This window comes from Asterias rubens, chromosome 5, assembly GCF_902459465.1.
Source record: "Asterias rubens chromosome 5, eAstRub1.3, whole genome shotgun sequence".
Taxonomy (NCBI): Eukaryota; Metazoa; Echinodermata; class Asteroidea; order Forcipulatida; family Asteriidae; genus Asterias; species Asterias rubens.
In genome coordinates this window covers 17,785,528-17,812,316 of record NC_047066.1, presented here as the reverse complement: position 1 = coordinate 17,812,316, position 26,789 = coordinate 17,785,528, and the positions used below count along the sequence as shown (strand labels likewise).

General features: G+C 37.5%; 2 protein-coding genes across 5 annotated transcripts in view; one reads left to right on the top strand and one right to left on the bottom strand.

Annotated features, from left to right (window-relative positions):
• Positions 1 to 68: 68 nt before the first annotated feature.
• LOC117289877 (RNA N6-adenosine-methyltransferase mettl16-like) lies at positions 69 to 9,556 on the bottom strand. 3 transcript variants are annotated; one of them, XM_033771064.1, is made up of 8 exons: positions 9,340 to 9,556; positions 7,104 to 7,449; positions 6,660 to 6,800; positions 5,827 to 6,091; positions 5,150 to 5,219; positions 4,053 to 4,142; positions 2,616 to 2,819; positions 69 to 1,771 (listed from the first exon to the last, which is right to left on the bottom strand). In XM_033771064.1, exons 2-8 carry the CDS (start codon positions 7,429 to 7,431, stop codon positions 968 to 970), a joined length of 1,902 nt encoding a protein of 633 aa, XP_033626955.1. In that variant the 5' UTR covers positions 7,432 to 7,449; positions 9,340 to 9,556; the 3' UTR covers positions 69 to 967. The 3 variants fall into 3 exon arrangements, with proteins under 3 accessions (XP_033626955.1, XP_033626957.1, XP_033626956.1); XM_033771066.1 differs by having other exon boundaries at positions 9,468 to 9,547; XM_033771065.1 differs by lacking the exon at positions 9,340 to 9,556 and adding an exon at positions 8,193 to 8,203.
• Positions 9,557 to 9,746: 190 nt separating this feature from the next.
• Positions 9,747 to 26,789, top strand: part of LOC117290691 (lissencephaly-1 homolog) — a 30,506-nt gene continuing 13,463 nt past the window's right edge. For both annotated transcript variants that reach the window (XM_033772214.1, XM_033772213.1), the window contains exons 1-3: positions 9,747 to 9,884; positions 11,872 to 12,109; positions 26,260 to 26,338. In XM_033772214.1, coding sequence (XP_033628105.1) covers positions 12,078 to 12,109; positions 26,260 to 26,338 — 111 coding nt within the window. In that variant the 5' untranslated portion in view covers positions 9,747 to 9,884; positions 11,872 to 12,077. The remainder of the gene's footprint in view (positions 9,885 to 11,871; positions 12,110 to 26,259; positions 26,339 to 26,789) is intronic.

The window sequence follows — 26,789 nt, the reverse complement described above, 5'->3', positions numbered from 1 at the left end:
GTGTGACAAGGATGTTTTTTCTTTCATTATTCAACGACAAATTGAAATCAAATTTTCAAAGGTTTGTTATGTTATGCATATGTTGAGAAGACTTGTCTTTGACAATTACCAATAGTGTCCAGTGTCTTTATTTAAATGCTGCGAATCCATGCCAAGTTCAATGGAACACTCCATCTTTCAACTAATACAAATATTCTCTCCAATACACAAATGCAAATGACTCCTTTAACTTCACAATTCCTCCAGGGTCAATACTCAGTACATGTATTGTCTGGTTTTAATGAACTGCACACTGACTCATTTGGTCATCTTACCTTGCCTACATGGGTGTGCCTGTATACTTATCATAAAACATGTAAAATGGCAGTGGGATAAAGTTAATGCAGAAGGTCTCTCGCAGAATATTTGGTAGAGTTCTCACATGCTGAGAGATTCTGATGGATATAAGAGCTTAGAAGAATGAGTTTAATTGGATTAAATTGGCAGAAGGTAAAAAGCATATGTAAGTGACCAAGTTTATGTACATGCATAGTTCTCCTTCAATAGATTTGATATACAAAACCACATTAAACAAAATAGATTTTCATGGATTCAAATACTTTTTCAAAATGTCCACAGATTTACATTAAACTTACATGGTTTGAAGAAGAAAAAAACTTCAGAGGTTCCAGAAAAAATACTTTGCAAGGGCATGGTATAGATATTTGTTAACTACCATGAAGTGGTTAAAATAAATTTGTTTCAGATATTTATGATGACCCGTAATGAAACATTTCAAAACTAACATGTAATTAGCTCTGCCCAAGCACCACCATCATTGAGAGTTACATGTATCACTGTTTTACCAGTGTGCACTATGCATTTATTTGACAAACTTATCCAAGTGCTTTGGCATAACTACTGACTTGTCGTTCAGACATTTCCCCAAATCACTCCCTTTATGAAGTGACATTTTTCAGTTGTCCATTTAGATCTTGTTAAACTGGTTCTTCATGTACTGCCCAACCTGGTGCATGGACTCCCGCGTCTTTCCCTCTGTCCAACTCATCTCTACGACAACGCTCCCATCAGCCAATCGGATTGACAGCAAACACTTGAAAACGAACCCCGCTTCCTGACTGCTGCCCTCGGATGAGCTGAGCAGTGCAACCGTACCCTTCGCATTTTCACCTCCCGGGGACGAGATATCCAAGTTGCTAGACCCTGTTACAGGTACGGGTTTAACTCCTTGTAATGTATCCACACTCTTTAGCGTAACATTTGTAGCATTAGACTCATTTGTTACAGAATGTGATAAACTGTCTTTTTTATCGAGTAGCTTTGCCGTTTCTTGACAACCACCACCAGCGACTTGTTTCACTTCCAAAGTTCTAACATCGGTTTCACTGAGGATTGTTTCTGAGCAAGAGGCTGCAATGCCTGGCATCTCACAAGATTCCTTCCTTGGGGAATGTTCTGGACCATTGTTTGTTTCCACCTCTCCTATCGTGTGTGTCAATCCACATTCTTCAGATAAGGGTTTCGTTCTCTGGAGCAGGACAGAATTTGCCATGACACTTTTTGACTTGTCACTTGTCAGGATACTTGGCGTCATTTTTTCTCCCATGCCAGGATTTCTGTCTGCTGGTTCACTCAGTGTAGCTCCCTCTAACATGAGACGCCTTTTGAGTTTTTGGCGTCTTTTCCTGCGTTGGTTGGACCATGTGTTCTTAACAGCAGTTAGGGTGTATCTTGAAGACAGCTTGATACCAGGTTTAGATTTAAGTTCAATCTGGGGATATAAGAACCACAAGAAGTTAAAATTTACAGTTCAGACAGCCAAGTGTTTTTACTATGACTATAAATTGCAACTTTGAACGGATAAGACTGCCTGGTTTAGTTAACTGGGTCATATAATAAATTATAGTTAACTGGTTCATTGTTGCCTATGTCATTAACCATGCATTTTGGTACTATTCATTCTGCATTTTCATACCATCCCTTTTCAGTTGTTGGTTCACCTAGCCTGTGCAAATTATAAAAACCAATAGAAAGAATGCCACAACAACATCTTGTAAATTTTGTTGATATTTTTTCCTTCAATTTACAAAGATCTACTCAGAGATGTTTATAAAACAAATAATGAATGTTTCCCATTCAAGCAAATTAGAATAGTTTCATTCAATGAAAGATAAATCCATTCAACTTGGCTTTGCCTCGTTGAATGTAACATTCCATCTTTCAACTAAAGAAAGTGTTCTCACCATTGCACACAACATTCATAATTGACATACTATAGACGATGTGACCACATTCAAACCGCCCTCTGATGACAAAACACTGTATACGTCATCTTTCGCCGGGCAAAAAGACGCGTAGTCATGGTAAGATTGCATACACTTTTTAGCTGGCTGCCAAAACACAAAGGTTTTGTGCTTAGCGGTATGCGCGCGAATCATGTTATGGTTTTTCGAGTAATGTGAGAGGTCACATCGTCTATATCCTAGGCTTTGGATCATGGCTTGTAAATTTTAGTCTGAGGGACCTTAGATTTCTTATGTGATGATAATATTTATAAACTCTTGAAGAGAAAAAGCGAAATTGTTTTCTTAAGATGTTTTCTTCAAAAAGCATACCTCTAGATTTCCCAGGAGTTTCTCAACTGCTTTTGCGACAGCTTTGACCCTCTGCTGATCCTTGGTTCCTCCTGGTTTAACCTTTGACCCCGAGCTGACCTCTTGCTGTTGTAGAGCATTCTGTACGTATTGCTCTGGTACTGTAATGACCAATGGAGGGCGCTCTTTATCTCGCTTGAACTTCTTGACCGGTGACATATGAACCTGGTTTGATAAAGAAATCAAAAGCCCCCATTACTACACAGTCATGACTACACAAGAGCTAAAGAGCCTGCAGCTGATTTCACAAAACGCTAGGACTAATCCTATCTTGAGTAAGAACGAGTAACTCGTCTTAACTTAGGATTAATCTTAAAGGCAGTGAACACTATTGGTAATTACTCAAAATAATTATTAGCATAAAACCTCATTTGGTAACGAGTAATGGGGAGAGGTTGATAGTATAAAACATTGTGAGAAACGGCTCCCTCTGAAGTGACGTACATGTAGTTTTTGAGAAAGAAGTAATTTTCCACAAATTTGATTTCGAGAACTCAAGTTTAGAATTTGAGGTCTCGAAATCAAGCATCTGAAAGCACACCACTTCATGTGACAAGGGTGGTTTTTTTCTTTCATAGTTATCTCGCAACTGCGACGACCATTCAAGCTCAAATTTTCGCAGGTTTGTTATTTTATGCATATGTTGAGATGGACGGCATCACAAAGAGTTGGAACTAGTCCTAACTTTGGACTAGTCCTAGGAGATATACAAAATGTATGCGTAGTCCTAAGTTAGGACGAGTAACTCAGCCTAACTCAAGATAAGACTAGTCCAAACTCTTTGTAAAATCGACCCCAGTGTCTTTAAGGTCTGCATGCTACAGTGCAGGGTTGGGACTCGTCCTAAGTCCTAAGATAAATCCTAAGTTAGGAAGAGTTTGGTGAAATGGACGGCTGGAAGTCCTGAAGGCACAAAGTGTACACAGCTCAATGGCAAACCTTACATATGACGTTCATCAAATGAGAAAGGTGTTTACATGTAGGGTCAGCCTTCATATTTTTCCAGTAACTAGCCAGAGGGACCAGTTAGCTTTTAATTTCACTAGTCCGTCACGTTTGTCACTAGCTCATATTTGATATAATATAGAGATTCTTTTGAACACTGAACTAGGCATCCCGAGCACTTGGAGAGAATGGTCCTGGGTTGGAATCCCACTCGAGTGATTTGCCAACTGGTTTTTCTTTTACAGAACTCAAAAATACATTATTTTTATAAAGTGCATAAAGTAACACGCATGTACAATACAATACAATACAATATTATGGTTCATTTGAATCCATGTTGACAAAGTCCTTAATGTTTTCTTTACTCTCTGTCATGTTAATATCTTTTGTCATTGGATAATTCATTTCTCATATAACATAAGTTTGTATGAGTCGATTTACTTTGTTCCCTACCAGGGGTTCAATGTCATCATGGAATGTCCAAGCAATGCCCCAACGCATTGTCCTGCCCTGGCAAAACTCTGTCGTTGTCACATTACGAATCTATAGAGAGAGAAAACAGGAATTTTTGCATTAATTTCTCAAAAACCCAAGAAAAACGATATAGTGTTAACACTGCACCAATTCAACCAACCACTTTATTTTCTTCCCTCCCAATATACAGTGTACACTTGGTGTGTCAGGTCAAAGTGGTCTACTGCATCAAACTCAAGTCCTGATGGTTGCATCATTAGATTGTGGGTTCGAATGCCTGTCATGACACTTGTGTCCTTGAACAAGGCACTTAACCATATTATTTGCTTCTCTTAAATACACTGGACACCTTTGGTTAATGTCAAAGATCAGTCTTCTCACTTGGTGTATCTCAACATATGCACAAAATAACCAACCTGTGAAAATTTGAACTCAATAGGAGACTTTCCAACGCTAGGTGGCAGCAGACATACCGGGTAAATTTCCATTGTTTACGTAGTTCTGAACATGCGCATAATTCTGAGAACAATGGATTTACCCGGTAAGTCTGCTGCCCTCTATCGTCCCAGAAAGTCTCCCATTGGTCGTCGAAGTTCAAATTAATAATGGAAGAAAAAACACCATTGTCAAACAAGGTTGTGTGCTTTTAGATGCTTGATTTTGGGACCTCAAAATCTAATTCTGAGGTCTCAAAATCAAATACAAATATTTTAGTGGAAAATTACTTCTTGCGCAAAAACAACAGAGGGAGCTGTTTCTCAAAATGTTTTATACTATCAACAGCTCTCCATTGCTCGTTTGCAACTAAATTTTTATGCTAAACAATTATTTTGAGTAATTACCGAGTGTCCAGTGCCTTTAACCCAGGTGTCTACACAGGAACCCGAGACGGCTGAGACAGTATTGTGTTGGATTAACCACTCAGCGCTAATTTAAGCAGCTTAGTGTTGTATGCTCCACAGGGAGTCGAGAAAGTTAGAAGAATGGTATAAAAGTATGGCTGATGAACTAATGTTGTATAGCGCCTTGATCTATACTAGGATATGTGTGCTTAATAAGAACCATTATGGTCTCACCTTGTGTTTAGCCAGTTCTTGCTTGAGAGGTCCTAAACTCGCTTTCTTCCCGATCATTGATGTGTACCACCTGAAGATAGCAAAATAGTTTTTAAGATTAGAAATCGCGAAAATATAATAAGCTGTTGCAAACTGCTTACCAATATAAATGCAAAAATAGCTAATGACCTGGGCCCAATTTCATAGAGCTGCTAAGCACAAAAATTTGCTTAGCATGAAATGTCATTCTTGATAAAAACAGGATTACCAACCAAATTTCCCATTGTTGCATATTGCTTGGTACATGTATTCAGCTGTTGTTTGCTTATCCTTAAAATCACGTGGAGATCAAGGCAAAAAATGTCATGCTAAGCAAAATGTTGTGCTTAGCAGCTCCATGAAATTGGGCCCTGACGATTCGACCCTAGCAGAGTATTTCAAAGGACTCTACCAGGGTTGAAACGTCAAGCCATTTACTTTTTCCTGCAAGATTTTTAGGCAAGAATAGGTTTGAATGTGATTGGTAATACTTCAACTTATTAAAACAGTCCGCCTTTTTTGTGTGTCCAATATTTGGCCCTAGGCATCCAAAGTAAAGCAATGTGACCTTTAAAGTTTTAGAAGGTAAACTTATGAATAAGGCAAAAAAGAAGGCCAGCTCCCACACAATCAAAATTCAAGAGTTATAATCAACTCACACAACTTGTTCTCTGAGCTGTAAACTATCAGTGATCATCCGACTGATGAAGTCGACTTCTCCACCTTCCTCCCAAACCATCTCACACTCAGCTGCTGTACTGACTGAAGATGGCTCTCTCCGACTAACATTACGAGATGTCATAATGCCCTGGGCCTCCATAATGTTACCAAAGAATGGGGGGTTGCACATTGTGAAGTGATACAGAGGTCTTGGGGCCATCTTGAAGATTCCACAAAGCATGACATCCGGGCTCACCTCCAGAACTATGCAAAGAAGATGAAAAACAAATTGAGAGGTCTGAATGATGGCAATAATTGCTTCAATTAATGTGTAGTATATTTGTGAGTGTGTTCAAAATATTGTGGACAAATAAGTTTGTCTCACAAATTTGTATTGTTTAAAATCATATTTTTACAATTGCATTGTCATCAGACCAGTCAAATGACAAGCTAACTGGTCCTCCTGGCTACTCATTGAAAAAGTTAAAGGCAAACCCTGCAAGTATTAAAAAAGGTGAACTAAGACAGAACAAGTCTGCCAAGTCAAATAAAGACAAAAATGGAGTCAATTTGTGTTAGTTAGAATATGCGAAACCCTGAGTATTTGGGAGATTTGCACAGATAAAGAAGAGTAGAATACAGGTATGATATTAGCGACTTGGACAAAAGTAGAAAAATTCAATCGAGTATAAGGGCTGACCTATACAGTAAAGGCTTTCATCAGTCTGGTCCATGACAATTTTGCTAAATTTTTCTGAGGGCAAAACAATCAAGAGTCCATGTTGTTAAAGTAGGCAGAATATTATGCCTGCAAAACGAAAAAAAAAAATACCTTGTATTTTGTCTTGTAATTTGTTTTTGTTGACATTGAGCATTGCATAACCAGTAGATGTGGAATCAACCTCTGATGCAGTGAAGTGCCAACCATTGACCTTAGCTCCTAACAAAGGGTAGATACAAGACGTACCACAACCTACAAGGAGATAATGGATAAGGAGCTTTACAAGAAGTACTGAACATGTATGTCCTGAAAAACTGTAACTTTGGACACTCCTTGCATGCGATGTTACATGCACAAACAGCGCCCTCAATGAAATCAAATGAAGGCTAATGATGAGTTGCTAGCAATATTTTGTGTGAATTGTTTCACTTCAATGACTAATTGAGTCCAAATTTTCGCAGGCTTGTTATTTTATGCATATATGTTGGGATATACAAACTTGTCAAACGTGTTCAGTGCCTTCAAATGTCTAGTTCTCCTGTTCTTTTTTCTTACCAACATCAATGCCACAGATTTCTTCTAATCTATCATGGCCGCTCTGCTTCAACAAATCCTCAATCCATAGGATATAGTTTAATCTCAGTGGTACAGTGGGGATAATCCGATCCATGGGGATCTCAAGATCAATCCCAAAATCCTCTTTTAACAAGGTGCATGTTAACGCCCTAAGAGCCTCAGGATCGCGAAAGTCAAGAGAGACGTTCCCTGCGAGGGTCGTTGACAGGTGCTGTTTGAATTCTGGGTAGTCCTGAGCAAGCTTGGCAAAATCCGGCTTGTTGTTTCTATAGCGATTCCTTGGGTGCATAAACTGATTCAGGGCCATGATGACAACTGCACGTATCTGTTGGTAAAAAACGGGAAACAAACAAGTATTATTACCAATGTTATTGTTACAGTTTTCCAGTCAAGAGGGGCAAATAAGCGTAAGCTTTAAAGGGAAGGTACACATTTGGTAATTGTCAAAGACCAGTCTTCTCGCTTGGTGTATGCCAACCTGAGCATAAAAAAACAAGCCTGCAAAAATTTGAGCTCAATTGGTCATCGAAGTTGCGAGCAAATGATTAGACTAAGAGAAAAAACACCCTAGTTGGACGAATTTGTGTGCTTTCAGATAGGAATAAAAGACTTCTAGCTAGAAGTCTTTTATTATTTTAGCGATAAATTACCTCTTTCTCCAAATCTATGCTTCTTCAGAGGGAGCCATTTCTCACAATGTTTTATACTATCAACAGCTCTCCAATGCTTGTTACCAAGTCAGTTTTTAAGTTAACATTTGTTTTGAGTAATTACCAAACAAGTAGGCCTGGGCGAATTATTCGAATATCCGGTTAATGGCGAATAGGTTTTCCTATCCGTAACCGCGAAGGTTTTTTTTTTCTTAACCGGATATCCGCATAGGGCGCAAAGACCTATTTATTAACCGGATAGTTCTGTAATTACAACCAAGTAACTGGATATTCTTTTAATGTCCGAATATCCGCGGACGTCGGGCGACAACTGATAGGAATGTTTTGTCTGAATCCTTATGAAACTTCTATTAAGACAACATAAAACAGCATAAATTAAGTATTTAACTATGCTCACCTCCGTGAAGAGTTAAAACAATGACATTTCTGACGTAACTTGTTCAAAGATTACGAAAATTTTCCTTCACGTAGAGTCAATCACGATCCTTCCCACTAGTACCTTCCCTTTAAGTCTCTACATCCAGGTAAATCCAGGGGTAAACTATCACTAGTTTTGTTTAGTTCAGTGGTGCTACACCTGCTGATGACCTCAAGATGCTGATGGTAGAATGGTGGGACATGTGGCGCAATCGCCATCGTGCCCAACGCAGACGCAAGTTTCATTTCAATCGAGCAATGATGATGATCAGATTAATTTAGAATGTTATAAGGGCAATCTATTATGTTTGAAATCTGCAGTCGAAGTATGAATGAAGAGCCAGACTAACAAAATGTAAGAAGAAAAAAAAGCCATTACGCATGTTCGTCTACATGATAGAGATCAGATAGATAGCCGATGCCACCAACCAAAGAAAGTACAGAACTTCAAAAGTATCCACTGGCGGGTACCGGACACTTCGGCACCTTGCAAACTCGGCACCAGCAAACTCGGCACTTTGCAAACTCGGCACCTCGCAAATTCGCACCCACTCGGCACTAAGAAATTCGGCACCAAACAAACTCGGCACCGGCCTGTTTTGGTCCAACAAACTCGGCACCAAACAAACTCGGCACCGGCCTATTTTGGTCCACCAAACCAAACTCGGCACCAAACAAACTCGGCACCGGCCTATGTTGGTCCACTTAACCAAACTCGGCACCAACAGCAAATACCACCCGAAGAGTAGTATTAACACCATAAAAACTGGTTTGAATTTAGTTAAAATAATTAGTAGTTATGCTAGCTTATATGACCATAACCGCTTCCGAATTGTCCGAACTGTCGAGTTGTCTGAACCGTCGAGTTGTCCGAACAGACTAGTTGTCCGACGGACGAGTTGTCTGACATTCGATGTATCATGTAGTGCTTTGTAAAGATACCCCAGCGTTAAAGATAATGCTAGAAAAATGCCAAATTTAGCGATGCATGTGCACGTCAACAGCCGTATCTGAGGCGATTTGTGCAGTAAAATATCAAGATCAAGATCAAGAAAGTTCGTATGACCGCATGTCAATTACACATTTTGAATAAATACAGTTTATACGGTTAATTATTTCACACTCACTCAGCTAGCTGTTCAGTCACTCAGCATTCCAAAAGTTATTCTGCTGCTCGAGTCGAGTGCTGGATTCGTGTTCGATTATTTATTTTTGGTTAAATATAATATGATCTACATTCGCTGACAAATATTACCTGTAGTTTCTACTTTTTATCTGAAGTCTTATCAAAAACGTTTTATAATCGTTGTGCTCTGAGTTTGACTCGATCGGACAGCTCTCCGCCGCGCGGGTTTACACTCGTAAACAACCAACACGTGGGTTTGGAAACTACACCTAGACGTAACCGCATTGCCAAAACAAAAGGGGACAAAATGTTACCCGTCTATTTATTCTGACGAACGAAATGACAACTTCCGGGTTTGAAATTACGTTGCATCTTGGGAAATGTACTCCACATAGCAAAGTTAGCGCATGCGCGAGCGTGCATCCTGGCTGAAATTTCAACGTGTTGGAAGAACAGGAAAACTTGGATTTTGTCTGTTTATGTCTCGGTGCCGAGATTGAGTTTGATTGTGAACGACTGTGAACATGAACAAGTAAACATTAGTCGGTAGGTAGGATGAGATATTTTCATGGTTTTATTGAATTAACACGAGACATTTAAGCGATTCCTTTTGGTCATTTGGCACGTCAGTTAAATTTGTATTCGGTTTGTGCACATAAGATATGCGGCAGTCAGTTTCAACGTTCTTCGCCATATTGGGCGACTCCATTTCCAAAATTGTCATTTTAGATCGTGGTTTTCATGAATAATTAAGAGTCCATTGAAACACAATGAGTATTATTGAACTCAATATTACTGACACTGTTTAATGTTATGAGTGATTTGGGAGTAAACAATATTTATGTCGGTTTATTTTGAACTTTCAGACAGGGTGTGTCTGCTTTTTTCATTTCAATGATATTCAATCCAACCATTATTTATGAAATAAGAAGAGTCTAAACAAGTTTTGTTGTGTCACTGACTTGAGTGACATTTTTGGTGTTGGCTCATATTATTGCTGTTTGATCATAATCATATAATAGTAAATACCTTATCATCTAGTTTTGTCATTGTCTTCAAATGTTGGATTTATCATAATATTAGGATTGTTTTCAACAACACAAAATTACTCAGTTCAAAGTTTTATTTGAAATTAAACATGTTAATTTAAAAATGTTAAGTTAAAAAAAAAATCAATAATTGAAAAGAGAGATTCAAAGTTCACTCCACTAACTAAACCACTTGAACTAAACTGGTCGATTAAAAACTATAACAACACATTTATATAATCCTTTTTTAAAGAAGTGACAGCACAGTTTGACGACTTACGTAAGTTGCGATAGCGTACATGTGACCCTCCTCCCGACTGAAGCCGTCGGGGGAGGGTTACGTTATCGCAACTAAGTTAACGAATGATTTGGTGTGACTAATTAGTAAACATTAGCAATTGTGGTTTTTCCTAAAAATTTTTAAAATGTTTGGAGAGAGGTGTTATATTTGCTTTATGTAACTCAGAACCCTCAATCCTCCTAACGGTCTTATGTAATAATTATAAGATTGGAGGATTGCAAAATGCAAGGACGATTTCCACCCAATCCTGACACTTAACGTGCTGATAGCATTCAGGGTAAATAATCGTCTTAAAATAGATATTAAATTTTTATAAGAAAACCTTTGTACACAAACACTCATATTCAAAACAAATTTATTCACTTATTTGGTTGTCTGTCACTGTCAGTTCTCAGCATGCTAAAAGTTGAAGACAAAGTTTTGACAACAATTTGCGTCCAATTTGGGGCTGATATATTGTTTATAAATGAATCTCCAAGTGACGTGTGCCTACACTACATGTTGCACATCCAAACTTACAAACACTGATAATAATAATAATAATAATAATAATAATAATAATAATAATAATAATAATAATAATAATAACCTTATTTATAAAGCGCCTTTTGCCAAAGGATACAAAGCGCCAGGTATTATTACTGCAAGGAGTGGGGCGAAATTTGAGATATAAGATCTAAGCACCATGTAATGGTATACAAGGTGCTGTGGGGCAATATGCTGCCAATCCAGCCAGGAACACTGGGGCGAACCCCTTTTCTTTTCGATAACTGGGTTCTTTTACATGCTTTTACACAACACATGGGACCAACGGCTTTACGTCCCATCCGAAGGACGAAGCAATGGTTATGTGTCTTGTTTAAGGACACAAGCGTCACGGCAGGGGATTCAAACCCACCCTCTGCTGATCAGAAACACCAGAGTTTGAATTCGGTGCTCTTAACCGCTCGGCCACAACACTTCCATGATGCACACAAATTATTCTTGAAACGTTTCAGTTGTTGGTTTATTTTTTTAAGGGATCCAACTGTTCTTTTAACACAAAATGTTTCTTTATGGGGAAATAAATCTAAATGAAGAGGAAAATGACAAAATTGTAGTACAGATTTACATGCACCCACTAAGTGTAGCCCTGCTTAATTATGATTGAACTACAGTGTAATTATAACTTTGCTTGTGTTTTTTCTCTTGATATTTCATGTAGATTCATGAAGACAGCAAACATGATGAGCTGATGAAAACCAGTTGTTGGTGACTTTTTTGTAGTGAACTATAAACTGTACTTATTGAGCTTCTCACAACGAAAGCTCATAGTGTGGCACGTGTGGCCTTCCTTCACACACGCTGAGTGGATATTAGATCCATCGAGTATTAACTGGATTTGCTGAGTTTCCATTCCATGCCATCACCATGGTGTTGTCACAGAGACAGAGAGAAGAACTGTAAGTATGCTGGATGTATTCTTGACCGACATATTTGTTTGACTGTTGTCATTTTTTGGTCTTGTTAAAGGTTAAGGGGATATGGAGGTCAGGAAGGCACTTGTAATGTATTAACTGTCAAAGGTTGATACTATCCCATTTGTTTACGGTCTACCCCGTTTGACTACGGTCTGCTGGATCTCACTTGCTGGTAGAGCCAAGGTCTAGAGCAATTCGTTACAGAGACCGTGCTTTCGCCAAAGCTGCTCCTGCCCTATGGAATAAGCTCCCTGTCTCACTTCGCAAAACAACATCTCTCAACAACTTCAACAGGGAACTAAAAACACACTTGTTCACTCAGACTTTCATTGGGTATAAGTTAAATTATGTTTATTCTTGATTTTCTATTGTATAATGTTTTTATTTTGTGTAGGCGTGCGTGTTATAAATCCATATTATTATTATTATTACTAAGCCTACCAAAGTTCTCATGTAGGAGTTGGTACCTATATTGAGACTTTTGTCACCCTCTTTTCATGTGTGTGACTGCTAAACCTGTTCCAGTTACAAAGAACATTTTACGGTTTGGATTTAATCTTTTAAAAAACTTCACTAAAAAGTGCCGCGAAATGCAGACCACAATGCGATCAGAATGAACACAGCGCAACATACAATTTGCCTCCTGCCGAGCGACACAATAAGGTTTATTGCGATTCAGAACCGCAATGCGTCATGGGTAGGCAGAGGGGGCATTCAACGACCGAGGTGTATGTTGTCATGCTCAACATGCGCATGACATGCCATGCGCCTGGGCTACCGATGCCCCTTTCATTACTTGCAGCATGCTCAATGGAACAGCGCCCTCTCTTGATATTTTGCAATTAAAAAATTTAAAAACAGTTACAAAAGCCTTGACTTAAGACTAGACTTGTCTGAGCATGCCCAGGAAAAATGTGTGTCTTCCCCCGTACCCCCCCCCCCCCCCCACCAAAAAAAAGAAGTTATTATAACAAGTACTATCACTGGTGCTCCAGCTAAAAGCCATGTAAAGCATTGTTGTCGTTGCTGGACACTCAAAAACCATCACCAGCATGGAGGGTGGGAGTGCAGTTGTAAATTTAGTTTGTTTATTCACAACAATGTCAAGGCTTTATTTTATTAAAGGAACACATTGCCTTGGATCGGACGAGTTGGTCTATAACAAGCGTTTATAACCGTTTGTTATAAATTGCATATTGGAAGGATGTTTTAAAAGTAGAATACAATGATCCACACAAATTTGCCTCGAAATTGCGTGGTTTTCTTTTTACTTTGCAAACTAACACGGTCGGCCATTTATGGGAGTCAAACATTTGACTCCCATAAATGGCCGACCGTGTTCATCGACGAGGTAAAGGGAAAACCGTGCAATTTCGAGGTGTGTTTGTGTGGATCATTGTATTCTACTTTTAAATCATCTTTCTAACCATATGCATTTTATAACAAACGGTTACAAACGCTTTTCAAAGACCAACTCGACTGATCCAAGGCAACGTGTTCCTTTAAATTAGAGATAGTTAAAATATGATACCCTGAATTATTCAAGAGAATATTTTACAATGTTGTCAAGAAGAAAAAGAACTCAACTCTATATTGTTGAGGATTTCTCTCTCCTTGGATTGTTTTGTGGGGTATTTGCAAGGTGATTTAAGCTCAAGTCTGGAGGCTGTGATGAAGACGCAATGTTTTGATCACTGTCAAGGTCATAAACAAAAATAAACATAAACTTTGAAAGTTAACACGGGTGTAACTGAAAATTTTAGAATCAGCTACATATTTTACAAAGGTAACCATTAAACACACAGGATTAGTGACTGCATGTGTATTCTGTATCTGACCATCTTTGTGCATGTCCGCTAAAATGTAAGACGTTGACCTGTAAATTTACTTTATACAAAGAGAGCAGTTCCTCAAATTTTCATTGAATGACCAGCATTTACGACTTTTTCCATAGTACCACACAAGTGTTTTGTACATTGAGCAATTAACAGTTTTCAATAAATCAATTTTGTATCATCATACACTGTATGAGAATGCATCTTTCTGTATTGTTATAATGAGAAGAGGTGCTGGTTCTCTGTGCTTGTACTTTATTGTCTGGAAGTTGGAATGCTAATTGAGTAATGCTCCAAGGTGCTCTAAATCCATTATACATGTAATGGTATCAGTACTGTACACGCACGGTTGCCACAGTGGGCCCTCAGCAAACTTACGTATTAGGCTGTCACTATTTCTCTTTAGTAATTTTACCTTTGAACTGCCTCTAGCTACCGGGCTATCTCTGTGGTCTAGTTGGTTGGACATCTGCTCTAGAATGGCAAAGGTCTTGGGTTCCATTCTCGCCCAAGAAATATATAGTGCCTTCTCATAGGACTCTGGAAAGTACAGATTGGACCTATATGGTGCTTTACACGTATCGGTGTAAGGTTAAAAACAAATTATATAGGCCTAACATTACTTACTTTGTTTGTAAATAAGGTCAATACTTTGACATTTACAACTCATTGCTCAAGAAGATTTGTTGTTGAAGGGAAACTTGTAAGTCTAAGATTATCAAATCAATGCATTGAATCTTACAAGTGACCTTGAAGGGAATGGTGGATAATGGACATTTTTCCTATGAATGTAGTTGTGCTGTGTTCTTGGTGCTGGGATAACTCAAGGCCATAGCCAGTCTACTTTTCCAGAGCTCATTTCTCTTGGAAAGTAGTTTTGTATGTCAGTAAAGAAATTCCGGGCTCACATGTAAACATTGAGTTTGAAAGTACACAAAGATACATGTAGTAATAAAAAAGTACAATGTGAGGTGGATGTACCAATTGTGTTTTGATAATTTTTTTTGAAAATCTGAATTTCATTGCCAAACAACATGAAACCTGCAAGAAAAATTCCTTTTCAAGGTTGAATTTCATAATTGCCGAATCACGCCAATAAAATACAAAACAACACGCTCTCACCCAACCAGACAAAAAATATGTGCCACAAAGAGTGCCTTACGCAAATAACCTGTCACAATGTCCCCAAAGTAAACAACTGTACAAAATAAAACCATGCAAAAATAAGTGGCCATACAGGAATATTCTGTCACATATGTTTATAAACATCCCCGCCTGCATGTCTGCGTCGGAGCTGTGTGACAACGTGGTATGAGTCACAGGTTCGGCATGTGCCAAGTACGTCTGTGGACTGAATAGACCCGTAGGAATTAATAACGCTGCATGGCTGTGATCCGCGAACATTAGCGGAAGCTCTACACATATTCTGTACAGATTATGTGTCGTACTGTCATTTGTAAAGCAGGAAGAGACCGCTCAAAAAAAAAGATTTTTATGTAAGAAATAATGTAAAGGTTTTGTTTGCTAGACCATAGAGTACGGCTTGACGTAATGGAGAAGACAATGAACAAAACATGTATTTTCCATTCAGTCATGTTGTTTTGTTGACTAAAATGTTAGATAATTCACAGTATAGTTTGTACTGCATTTAAAAACCATTGATTGAAAACTATGTGCATGTAGTAAAGGACATTCACATTGTAATAAACATAAATATTTTTTGTTCAATGAAAAAAACTGCACAGCAGAAAATGGTTTAATTCAAAGAAAAATTTTTGAAATTTTGTATTGAAGGAGCTACCATTGAGTACAGTAGTAAATATGTCATGTTGATCGTAACGAGATGTATTTTGTTTGCATATGAATTCGTTCCAATGCAATGCAGTCTTTTTGACAGTATAGTGGTCATGCAAGGGTATTTATAATGCACGTACTCCCTGCAGTGTTTCAGAATAATTTATTCTCTGCGTGTGATCTGTACATGGAAACACCCTGTGTGTGCATTGTGCCAACATTCTGCAGTTGCATATTACTGTAAGATGGGTCCACACACAGGAGCTTGCCCTACTTTGTAACCTGGGTGTGCCATTTATACATGTCAATGTAACAGGTGTCAAAATGTTTACCTTAGACTGGAATCAGTGCACTTGTACTGTAGTGATTGCAACTTGAGTTATTAAGTTTATTTACTGATGCCTCGTTAACTCATTACTGCTGCTCTATTAAGTGTCAATGATGTAAATTGAGTAAGTACAGTATGTGTACATGTACTGTCCATCATGTAAAATGTTTACCATGTACACGAATTACATACTGTACCATTACACATGTACATCATTTGTTTAACATGCACATAAATAAGTCTCATATTGTGGAGGTAGACTACACGTACCTCCATGCTCATCACAAATAATAAACCACAAGGGAAACTGACTCTGGTCTGGCACATTTTATATAATTTTGGATTGAAAAAAGAAAAATTGACAAGAGCGAGCTTTGAACCAACGTGCTGGTGCCAGCACTCTATAAACAATTATCTTACAATTAAATGTAGATTTTCTTAAACATCATTGATAAACCTTACGTTTGACTTCAATGCATCTCTTGAAATACATTTACATGCAAGTGATGACCGTGTTTAAAAAGATCAAACTCTTTTTGAAAACGAAAGCAGGAGTACACCTAAGTTCTGCTTGTATAACATCATGTTTTTCAAAACTGAGACAAATTCTGACCTCGACGCATACATGCTGATTAAGGATAAATCAAGGGTGAGAAGTTGTGGCAAAGAATACTCACAATATCAGTTCCTATTAAACGGTAGCTATTCATCCCTATCTTTTGTTTACACTATAGTGCCAGAATTTTTGAGCACTTGTCAGTTGTCACCTTATTTCTTTTGTTCATCTCCGCTTTTCTAAAAAGACTTGCTTGTATCCTGGATGTACTCTTGTTTCTGTGTTGTACTTTGTTCAGTACACCAAACTTTGTGTTTTATCTCCATAAATTGAGGCGTAGCCCCAACCACAATTGAGTCTCAAATCTCTAATCACATTTGACGAATTTTTGTCAAATTTTCCGTGCACGTCCGAACCAAATTGAAGCGTTCAATAACTTTGGTCAAATTTGCTGTGGGAAAAATAGCACAAATGATGAGACTGAATTTGTACGTTGTAAATGAATTGACGTCAAGCCACCATCAGTTCGGCTGTTCTTGTCTACTGACTACACAGGGTTTTTTTATTTAAAGAATAGCCCGGTACTAGGCAGATTCAAGTCATTGACATTTTTTTTTACAATATGCTGGAAATGTCTTGAGGAAATTGTCTTTATTTGCGCTGTGAAAGCAATGGCACATATTCCTTGGGGTTTAATTCCGTAGTTTTTTTTTTTTTTTACCTGTTTGTTGAAGGGTTCTACCTCCATGGTTCAACTAAGCTTTTCTTTCTGAATTTCATTGAAATAAAATATAATTTGTCTGTTTACGCTGTGTACACAGATCATCATGACATGTTTACAAAAAAAGGATCAGTACTACTGTAGGCCGAATAAAAAAACAAAACATGTTTAGCGTTCGGGTTTCTAAAAAAAAAGGAAGGAGGAGGGGCTTATAATTTTTTATTTTTAAAAACTTTTTTTACTGGCCGCCATTCTTTTTAAAATTTCCAATATCCATTGTTTTTTCTAATGTTAAAACACACAATACATATGTTGGACAAGACATTGAAAAAAAAATCATATAAAAAAAAAAAAGGAAGGAAGAGGGTCTTTTTTTGTTTTTTTTTGTTTTTGTTAAAAAGCTGCCCGACCCTTTTTTAAAAAGATATACGGCATGTACATTGTATTAAAGCGCAGCTATCAACCATTTGTTTGTTTACGTTATTAAACATTAAAACAAGTTCAGTCAAATTTAATGTAGATCTCCAGTCTGTAATGTGACTGCATTATGTTCTTCAATCTGAAGTATCTGGGCCACTTTTAAATTTAGTGCCAATTAGAGACAGGTGTGAGTTGAATGACAATGTACTCAAGTGTACTGCTATAATGGTGACAGGTTGAAACACAATGATATGTAATCATTGATGTCCAAAAAACAACTAGATTCAACTATGACTCAGGCAGGAATACAATTTTGTCACGCATGCACAATATATGTCGTGTAATAGAGCATGGGTATGCCAAATGGAAAATTAATTAATTTTAGAATACAATTTAATACAGTGCTTACTTTTAACACAAAGAAAACTTTCACTATTGCAACTTGTATGTGAAAGTATGTATTTGTGAGCAAATTAAACTTCCCAGTTTTTCAATGAACTGTACAGTAAGTAACCAGACCTTAAAAGTTTTATGAATATGTTTTCTGTAAGATGAAAAACCATACATCTTGATGCAAATGACCGTTTTGTAGACTTGTATTAGTACCTGACTTTTACATTGTAGTACAAACTGTGTGTACAACAATGAAAGCCTATACGAACAACAATGTAGCCCTATACGTATTGTTTACAATTTCTGTATACAGTACTCTCTCTTATAAATTATAGTACGACAACACTTTACGATTTTTAAACCTTTTATATTTATAAGAAAGAGGCATAGGCCTCAGATAAATCCAATCATTTGACAATGCTTGTATACGTGTCCCATGGTTTTTCAGTGTTCATTTTTGCTCTGGAAGCTGGTCATTTCTTTAATGTTTAAGTGTTTCAATGACCCACTAAAAAGGATTTCCTGTGTCTACATGTATCATTGTGTTAGAACAACAGGAACAATGGGTAACGATTCTTGGAATGTTTCATAAAACTGCAACTGAAAGTTCAGTGAGAATAATGATTGTCACAGCTCGCAGGCCTAGAATTACATGGAGGCAATGGCCTCTGTTGCCCCTAAACTTGGCCTCGATGCCCTTTCAAAAGAATTCCCATAGACCTTTTTGAAAAGTGCCCTTCAGAAAATGAAAATGCCATTGCGCTCTCGAACACAAAGTTCCAGGTTTGAATTTTTGTCATACATTGTATCTTCAGAAAAACAAGTCATGAAGTAAAAACGAGGTTGACTTTAAATTACTTTTCTCTGTTCTTTCTTCTGCACATGTACTGTACATTATTTGTTTGATGCACAAACTCCAATAAGGCTTTTATAACAAATTTGTTGTGCTGCCTGAGCACTGCTTTTGTCTGCCTAGCAATTACATTGAGGATGTCTATTATTTTTGTGGGTTAAAATGCTTCAATAATGTACAAAGGTCGTAATTATTGTTCTGTGATCTGTTGTTACTACAGTTTAGTTATTATACTGCACTGTTGTATGGCAACCCTCGTTGAACATTTCTGGAGCCCAGTGTTGATTTTGATTTTTAAGTCAACACTTGAATTTGTACTATAAAAAAACCACCGTATTTCTTTCACTTTTTCGCTTGGTTGTATTTATTGGAAAAACTTGAGGTTGATGGCGAAAAAATCATGTCTTTTTTTACATACATTCAACAATACATTATATAAGGCTACAGTAGAAGGAAAATGTGTTAAATGGCAAAGCTACATGCAGCAGCAATATGGTAATTACAGAACATTTTACATTATAAAAGCTTGAGTAAAAAACCACTGATCTTCATTTCGGATCGAAAAAGGAAATAAAAGACTTTCTCGCCGGCAATGCAATACATTTAAGTTCATGTCTGTACTGAAGAAATGTCAGCCCCCAAGCTCGTTTATATCAATTGCCAAAGGCAATAAGCCACAGGATCACGTCTGTAAAACTTTGCATGCACAATTGTGTGTACTCAATCAATTTTGTACAAGTAGTTCAGTAGCATTCTAAATATCAATATGATTAACATGTCCGCTGTACGTGGGTTGCATTCGTGCCATTGGTCATTTTATAAAGCAGTCACTGTTCATGGTATTGGACTTGTTTGATGCCTACAATTTTATGTTAATTTCCACAGACAAATCCACAATAACCTTTCTTTTCAATAAAATTTCTGTGTAATCTTTGATCCATTTGTAGAGAACTCAGTGATGTTTTATAGCACTGTGCGTGTACTATTCCCATACAATGTACTGCAATACAGCTCATAAAATATTTACCATAAGTAATCCAAATCCAGCATTACCAGGGTCTTGCGTATGCAAATGACCTAAGTTGTTGACCACTTTAAATCGGTATTGAAAAAATATTTACAACATTGTATGCCTTTGCGCAGTATTATTTTTCACACTTTTTCAGCACTTCCAGATTAATGTTTTGTTGGTTAAGAATATCCTTGTCTTAGCGAAACCCTGACTGAATTATTTATAAAGTAAAGAGGACAAGCGTGCTTATAAAATGCTTTGGAATTGTTGTTCTCTTTTGATAAACTAAGGACTGTAATGTCTCATTGTGAATAGGGATAAGTGATTAGTAGCATGATAACGTTTGAACTGCAGTGTACAAGGAATTGCTTCCAGCATCCATACAACATTAAAAACTGTTTCATATTTAATGTGATTGCTGATGTATTGTAAAGATAACATTGCCTGGCAATGTGCATACTTTGATGACATGTTGTGTACTAGTCCTAAAATAACACGCAGGCCACTGAGGCCAGATGACCTTTGTTGCCCTTCTTATTAGCCTTGGTGCCCTTTGAAAGGCAGCTTGGTCGGGCCATGTGGTTCATCAAGGCGGCTTGGCAACAGCCGTTATAGATTGGATGCCAGAGAGATGCATCCTACCTAGGGCCGACCAAAGATGCGCTGGGTAAACAACATCCAAGAATGGTCAGGTTGTGATACCACCGAACTGATTCCGGTGGGGCACCATTTGAGGAAGAGACCACAGGCAAAAGCCTACGTCTACTAGAGAGAGAATGGAAGTGTCCTTTGCAAAATGACAGTGACCTTTCTTGACCTCTCAAAAATAAAATGAACTTCCAAGCCTATTTCATGTGTGTATCCATGTTGCATAATCAGTAACAATCATTGCTCTGATTGAAGCAGATGACGCATCACATACATGTACACATACAACAGTGATGAGTACATGAATTCCTGACCTTAGCTGTACAGCTGGGTAATATAAAGAACATTATGGGTAATTGCATTGTACATGGTACATGTTCACTACAGACTTTGTTAGTACATGTAATGTAAGTCAAGCTGTTGAACTTCATGTACATGTGGCTGATCTACATAAATGTAACAAAAATTAATGTGTCGGGCGATCTGTACCGGATAGCCACACCAGGCGATTGTACAGTAAATAACAGATGCAGATTCAGATGTAACCCTTCACAGAACTTACGCTTGAGTACAAAATCACGTCTTATTGAAACAAAATCTAAAAACACTTGGGGCGATAGATCATTTTCAGTTGTACAACATGTACACCATGTCTATAGAATACACTTCCACGTCACCTACAGTACTTACATGTAGACTGCTACTAGACCATCAATTTCTTGAACTGTCTGTCTTAAGACACACACCTCATGTCTAATGCTACATGTGTTTGAACAATGTAATGTTTATACATATAATGTAGGCTACATGTAATACATTGCTTGATTGAAGATTGTAATATGGTTTTGTGATTTCTTTAAAACAAGTCTCCTTTTTTATGGCGACAAGCGAGCTATAATAAATCCTCATTATCTAGTGTACGTTTGAGTCGGACTTTCTAATATGCATTTGGACAGATATATTTTTATGTATTTGCACACAACTGTGATAGGTGACCGTACAGTCAGTCTGTGACTGGATAGTTACTGAAGTACAACATGACACTTTGCCATTTGATTGACATTGACCCTAAATTAATTGGATGACCCATTTGAAGGTGCTTGAGATCAATAACATGTGGCCTTATGAAAGGCTAGCGTTTGCTAGAAACCCAGTGTGGTGTGAGTGATAATGTATAGGTTTGGAGTGACATGGATGCAATACATGTACGTGCAATCTATGCCATGGATCTCTAAGAAAATACTCTAAACACAGTGGCCAATCTGTGACTTCCTATTTCTACCTGCTTGCTTCTTCCATGCTGTGACCATGGAGGAATGCTGTGACCAACCAGTCTGAACTTGAGCCTTATGGGATGGAGATAATGTGCTTCAATGATGTGTACATGTTACAAAACATAACAATTTATAACGAGATATTCCATCAAGATCATAGCGCACTAGGAAGAAATTAACGCTGAAAAAGATGAGTCTTTAGGACTTTATGAAATGCAGATAGAGTAACAGATTCCCTAATGACAGTAGGGAGATTGTTCCAAATCATTGACCCAGCTACACTGAAAGCCTTTTGACCTCAGTTGTTTGCTCGGGGAACATTCAAGCGAGTGATGTTAAGGTTAGGGTTAAGCGTGGACCGAAGAAAGAGTGAAGGAGTGTAATGTGACAGTGTGGTAATATAATGAGGTGTAGTTATTGTTAGAGCATCTAAAAACAAGGACAATTTTGGCCTACTTGTACTTGTAGGCCTAGTAGATGTACTGCGTTTTGCATGACCTATTTACAAATTGTGCACTTCTACAATTATACATACTGTACAATGGTAATTCAAAGTACCCATGTGCACATGATCCGTTTAGTTCTCATGGCATTAATTGATGCTAATCCATCCGTAGATCCTGGGTGGACATGCTGGACGAGCATGCTGGGTTGTGGGTTGTATCTAAAACAAAACTACAATGAGGCATTATTAGGGACATCTAGAAAATGTGTACATCACATTGAAAACAAAGATGATGAGTACGACTTTGGGGTAATCAAGGGGTGGGGTGCAAAAGTCATATTCTTTTTACATGAATGACCTTGAAAATGTTGGGAACCTTGGACTGTCCCTAAGGATTCTCAATATGTTTCCTATTTAAAGGGTCTATGTAACTTTTATAGGACAAAAAAACACAATGTCCACAGATTTACACTACACAGTTTGAAGATAATGATAGTAGAAAGCTTCCCTGAAAATACTACGTGCTAAGGTGCTGTAGTTTGGGGGAAATGGGTAAAACTATGTCATGAAAATAATTTTCGTCTCATGAGATGAAAATTATTTTTAAATCATTTACAAACGTATTTTCATGACATTGTTTTACTCATTTCTCAAAAACTACAGCACCTCAGTAAGTAAGATTTGAAGGGAAGCTTTCCACTATAATTATCTTCAAACCCTGTAAGTTTAGTGTAAATATATGGACATTTTTAAAAAGTACCCAAATCCTTTGAAGTAGGATTTGAAACTTTGCATGGTGGGATTATACAATTATGGAAAGGTTTGCGTTAACACCATGTAATATCTCTAAATGAATTGGGGTGGTTCTGAAAAGTTCAACCGTTGGTTTCAACTTGACGTCGTTGTGTTCAATGGTTCTACATTACATGGTGTGTACATACATCATCATCATACGGGCCACCATTTGTACATGATGTTTGCATTGTACACAAAGGTTAGTTGATTGAGTAGGGAATGTACAATGTCAACATTTCCTCTTTGGTCATCCAGTCATATTTGACCAAACAACACCAAGTCGAGAAACGGTGCATGATCCTTCAGGGGATTTTGTTTTTGTACCTTTTTATTAATTGCATGATGCTGGTTGTTTTTGTGCACCATGTACTTCATGTGTACAATCAACTGAATGCATGTTTTTATTGGATGCCTTTGTGTTTTCAAAACTCCATAAAGAGGTGTCCGTTATTACACCAGCGCTTTGTACACAAGACAGAGTAAACAATAAGTGTTCACAGTTCTTACAAGGTAGCTGCAGAGCGTTGATCAAATAAGACTGTCTACAATGCACAGTCATAGACAATGTTCTTGTGCATCCAATGGTTGCATGATGTTCGTGTATTGAATCAAGCAGTCAGGTGACTCCATGATCTGACATTGTAGGTGGATAACATTACTACTAAAGTGTGACACTAGTCATGGAGTGTAGAGCTGTACAGTCTGCAGGCAATGTTAATTTGCATCTACGTAATCTACTCCCTACTGGCAAACACTGTGCTCTCTTAGCATTCCCATAATGGCTAATTGTTATCGCGGAGAAAATTTTCTTCCTCCATGTTATTATTAAATGGACATGATGGAGGTACAGAAAAGGCAATTTGAGTGAAAAGCAATGAGGAATACAGTAGGCCTGGAATGTTGGGGGTGGGTGAGGCAATTTTTCTTAGAGCGCTTACATTTTCAATGGGAATGTTTTAAAGGGGCACCAAGGCCAGGGCGCCAGAGGCAATGGTCTTTATGTAATTCAGTATTTCTGTGCTGACATAATATGTAGTTGTGTTCAAAAGTACAGTACACATTATACATACTGAACTTAAATAGTTTCCTCAAATCCATAGTACATTATTAATTTGATACTTTATTACATGATGCACATTTTCCATGACATAATAATAATAATAATAATAATACCAAAACTTATAGCGCCCTAATCATGTTAACATGCTCTAGGGCGCTGAACATGGAAAAATAGACAAAATAAACGATGAGAAAATACCGACTTGCCCTTTTTGAGAATAATGTGATGGTTTTCATAGTGTATCAATAATATGAGTGGAGTGGAATATGTCTGTATGAGTAAAGCAAGGTTTTCTTTATGGTATGACAGACATAATCAGGCCTGTTTCATGTTTTAGGGCAAGGCCATTATTAGCATTATGTAAAGGCCACTTCCATTTGGAATATGTCGCAATCTTATTGATGGGCACCAAGGTTAACACCAGGGCATCATAGACCATGGCCTTCATATAAATCCACACTTGATGTATTCATTATTAAACTGTTCAACGTTGTACATGTAGCTATCTAATAGACCAATCCATTGGAGTTCTGCCCCATTGCGTAATTGACCAATCACAACCCATTGCGCAACCAAAAGTCAAACAAAATAAGGTCTGACATGCGTGCGTGTATGCTTGGCGCGCGCAACAGAGTTGTGCAGAATGGCATTGGAGAGGCTCACGTGTTCTTGCTCACACGTGCACCGTGGGCGGAGCCTAATGGAGCGGTCTATTGTACATTATACTCAACATGGCCGTGCATTGTCAAACTGCATGCCTGTCATTTGAGCCATAATACAAATAATGGGTCATATTAAATTTCCAATTAATTTCCAACTAAAAATTATTCAGCATTGACATAAATACTGAAAGGTCACATATGTAGGCCTACAGTATTAAAAGCAAAAATAGGAAATTTATGTACAGTTGTGCATTGTAGTCTTAGAATATCTTTATTTTGAAATTGTACTTAAATCAATATTTTTTATTTAGTAATGTTTTTCTTTAATTTTAAAAATAGTAATTTTTATGCTCTGTAATTTTAAACGAAATTCACCCTCTGGCTACCAAGTTTGAATGTTTTTTAATAAACCAATAATAATAATTAGCGTCATTTGAGGCCAAAGTGGCTAAAATCTAAAAGGGCCAGGAGCCATCATCCATTTATTACAGACTCAACCTACATGATGCACATGTACATCAGCAATGTTTGATCCTAGTTCAGCCATTCCATGAAGGTTTGGGTGTGGAACCTTGACACACGTTCCACATGAACAAACTTGTCATCTGTACACGATTTACGAACTGTACACTGTTTTGTATTACTATCTATTTCATAAAGATAATTTGTTGAGATATTTTGGCCGAAATAATAAAAAATGAAAATATGTGATGTTTGAAGATGATCATGTTAATGTAACCTTCAAGTAAAATGTATCCATGCTTTGTTGGTTGATGTCTACGTACATGTAGGTTGTTACCTTTTCAAAAAAGCTTTGATATTGCCATTGATGCGAAGTACTTTTATAAAAATTCATATTATTATATAGTTATTTACCTAGACTTCTGTATGTTGACCTTGAAAGGGTACAAGTTTTTTGCAAGAATTTGTATTCAGACAATTGTTGTACAACTTTAAAAGAACTTGTTTTATGACTGAATTAATAAATGTTATCCATTGAATAGCCTATGGTTTGAATAAAAAACAACTTGATTTAGAAATTGTAAACAATTTGCAAATCTTGAAAAAGAAAACAAATTTAAGCCAACTTTAATATTTGACCATAAAGACCATGCAATAAAAGGAGTTGGCCTGTAATCCTATACTCGCTTGAAACTGGAGCAAGCTGAATTTAAGTGTGGTACGGTATCCGAAACGCACGAAGTGTTGATTTCGACGTCTGGGTAGCTTTTTTTTTTTGAAAAGTGTTGGTTCTGAAGGGTTAAAATGAAACTTTAGTTCCTCATGATTCGTTGTAACTTCTAACAACTCCCCATTTTCTTTATTCTTCTTGCAGAAATAAAGCCATCGCGGATTACCTGCGATCAAATGGCTATGAGAATGCTCTACATGAGTTCCAGAAAGAGGCTGATTTGGTAAGTACCTAGGGTACAAAATGTAGCTCTAGACCTTGCACATCGTAGCCTTAGACCTTGCACATCGTAGCCTTAGACCTTGCACATCGTAGCCTTAGACCTTGCACATCTTGTTGTCACCTGTCACATGTAATCAGTTTGGTGAACACCTGCAGATATTGAACAGTGAGCCAATCGAAACAATCAACTTGAATTATGACCCGAGATGTAGTTTTGTGTGGAATCAATGTGAAGAAGTCATGCAAACTCAGTGATCATATGGGTAGTTCAGTGGGTGTGTGCAGCGTTCTCCCGTAAAAGTAGTCTGTAGCCAAATGCCAGTTCGGACACCTCGGCACAGCCAATTTTATAAAGCCTGTAAGCACAAAATAGTATTGCTCAGCAGAAACAGGTTACCAGCCCAAATAACTTTAAATTTGCATTGTTGTGGCTGGTGCCCCTCTCATTTTTT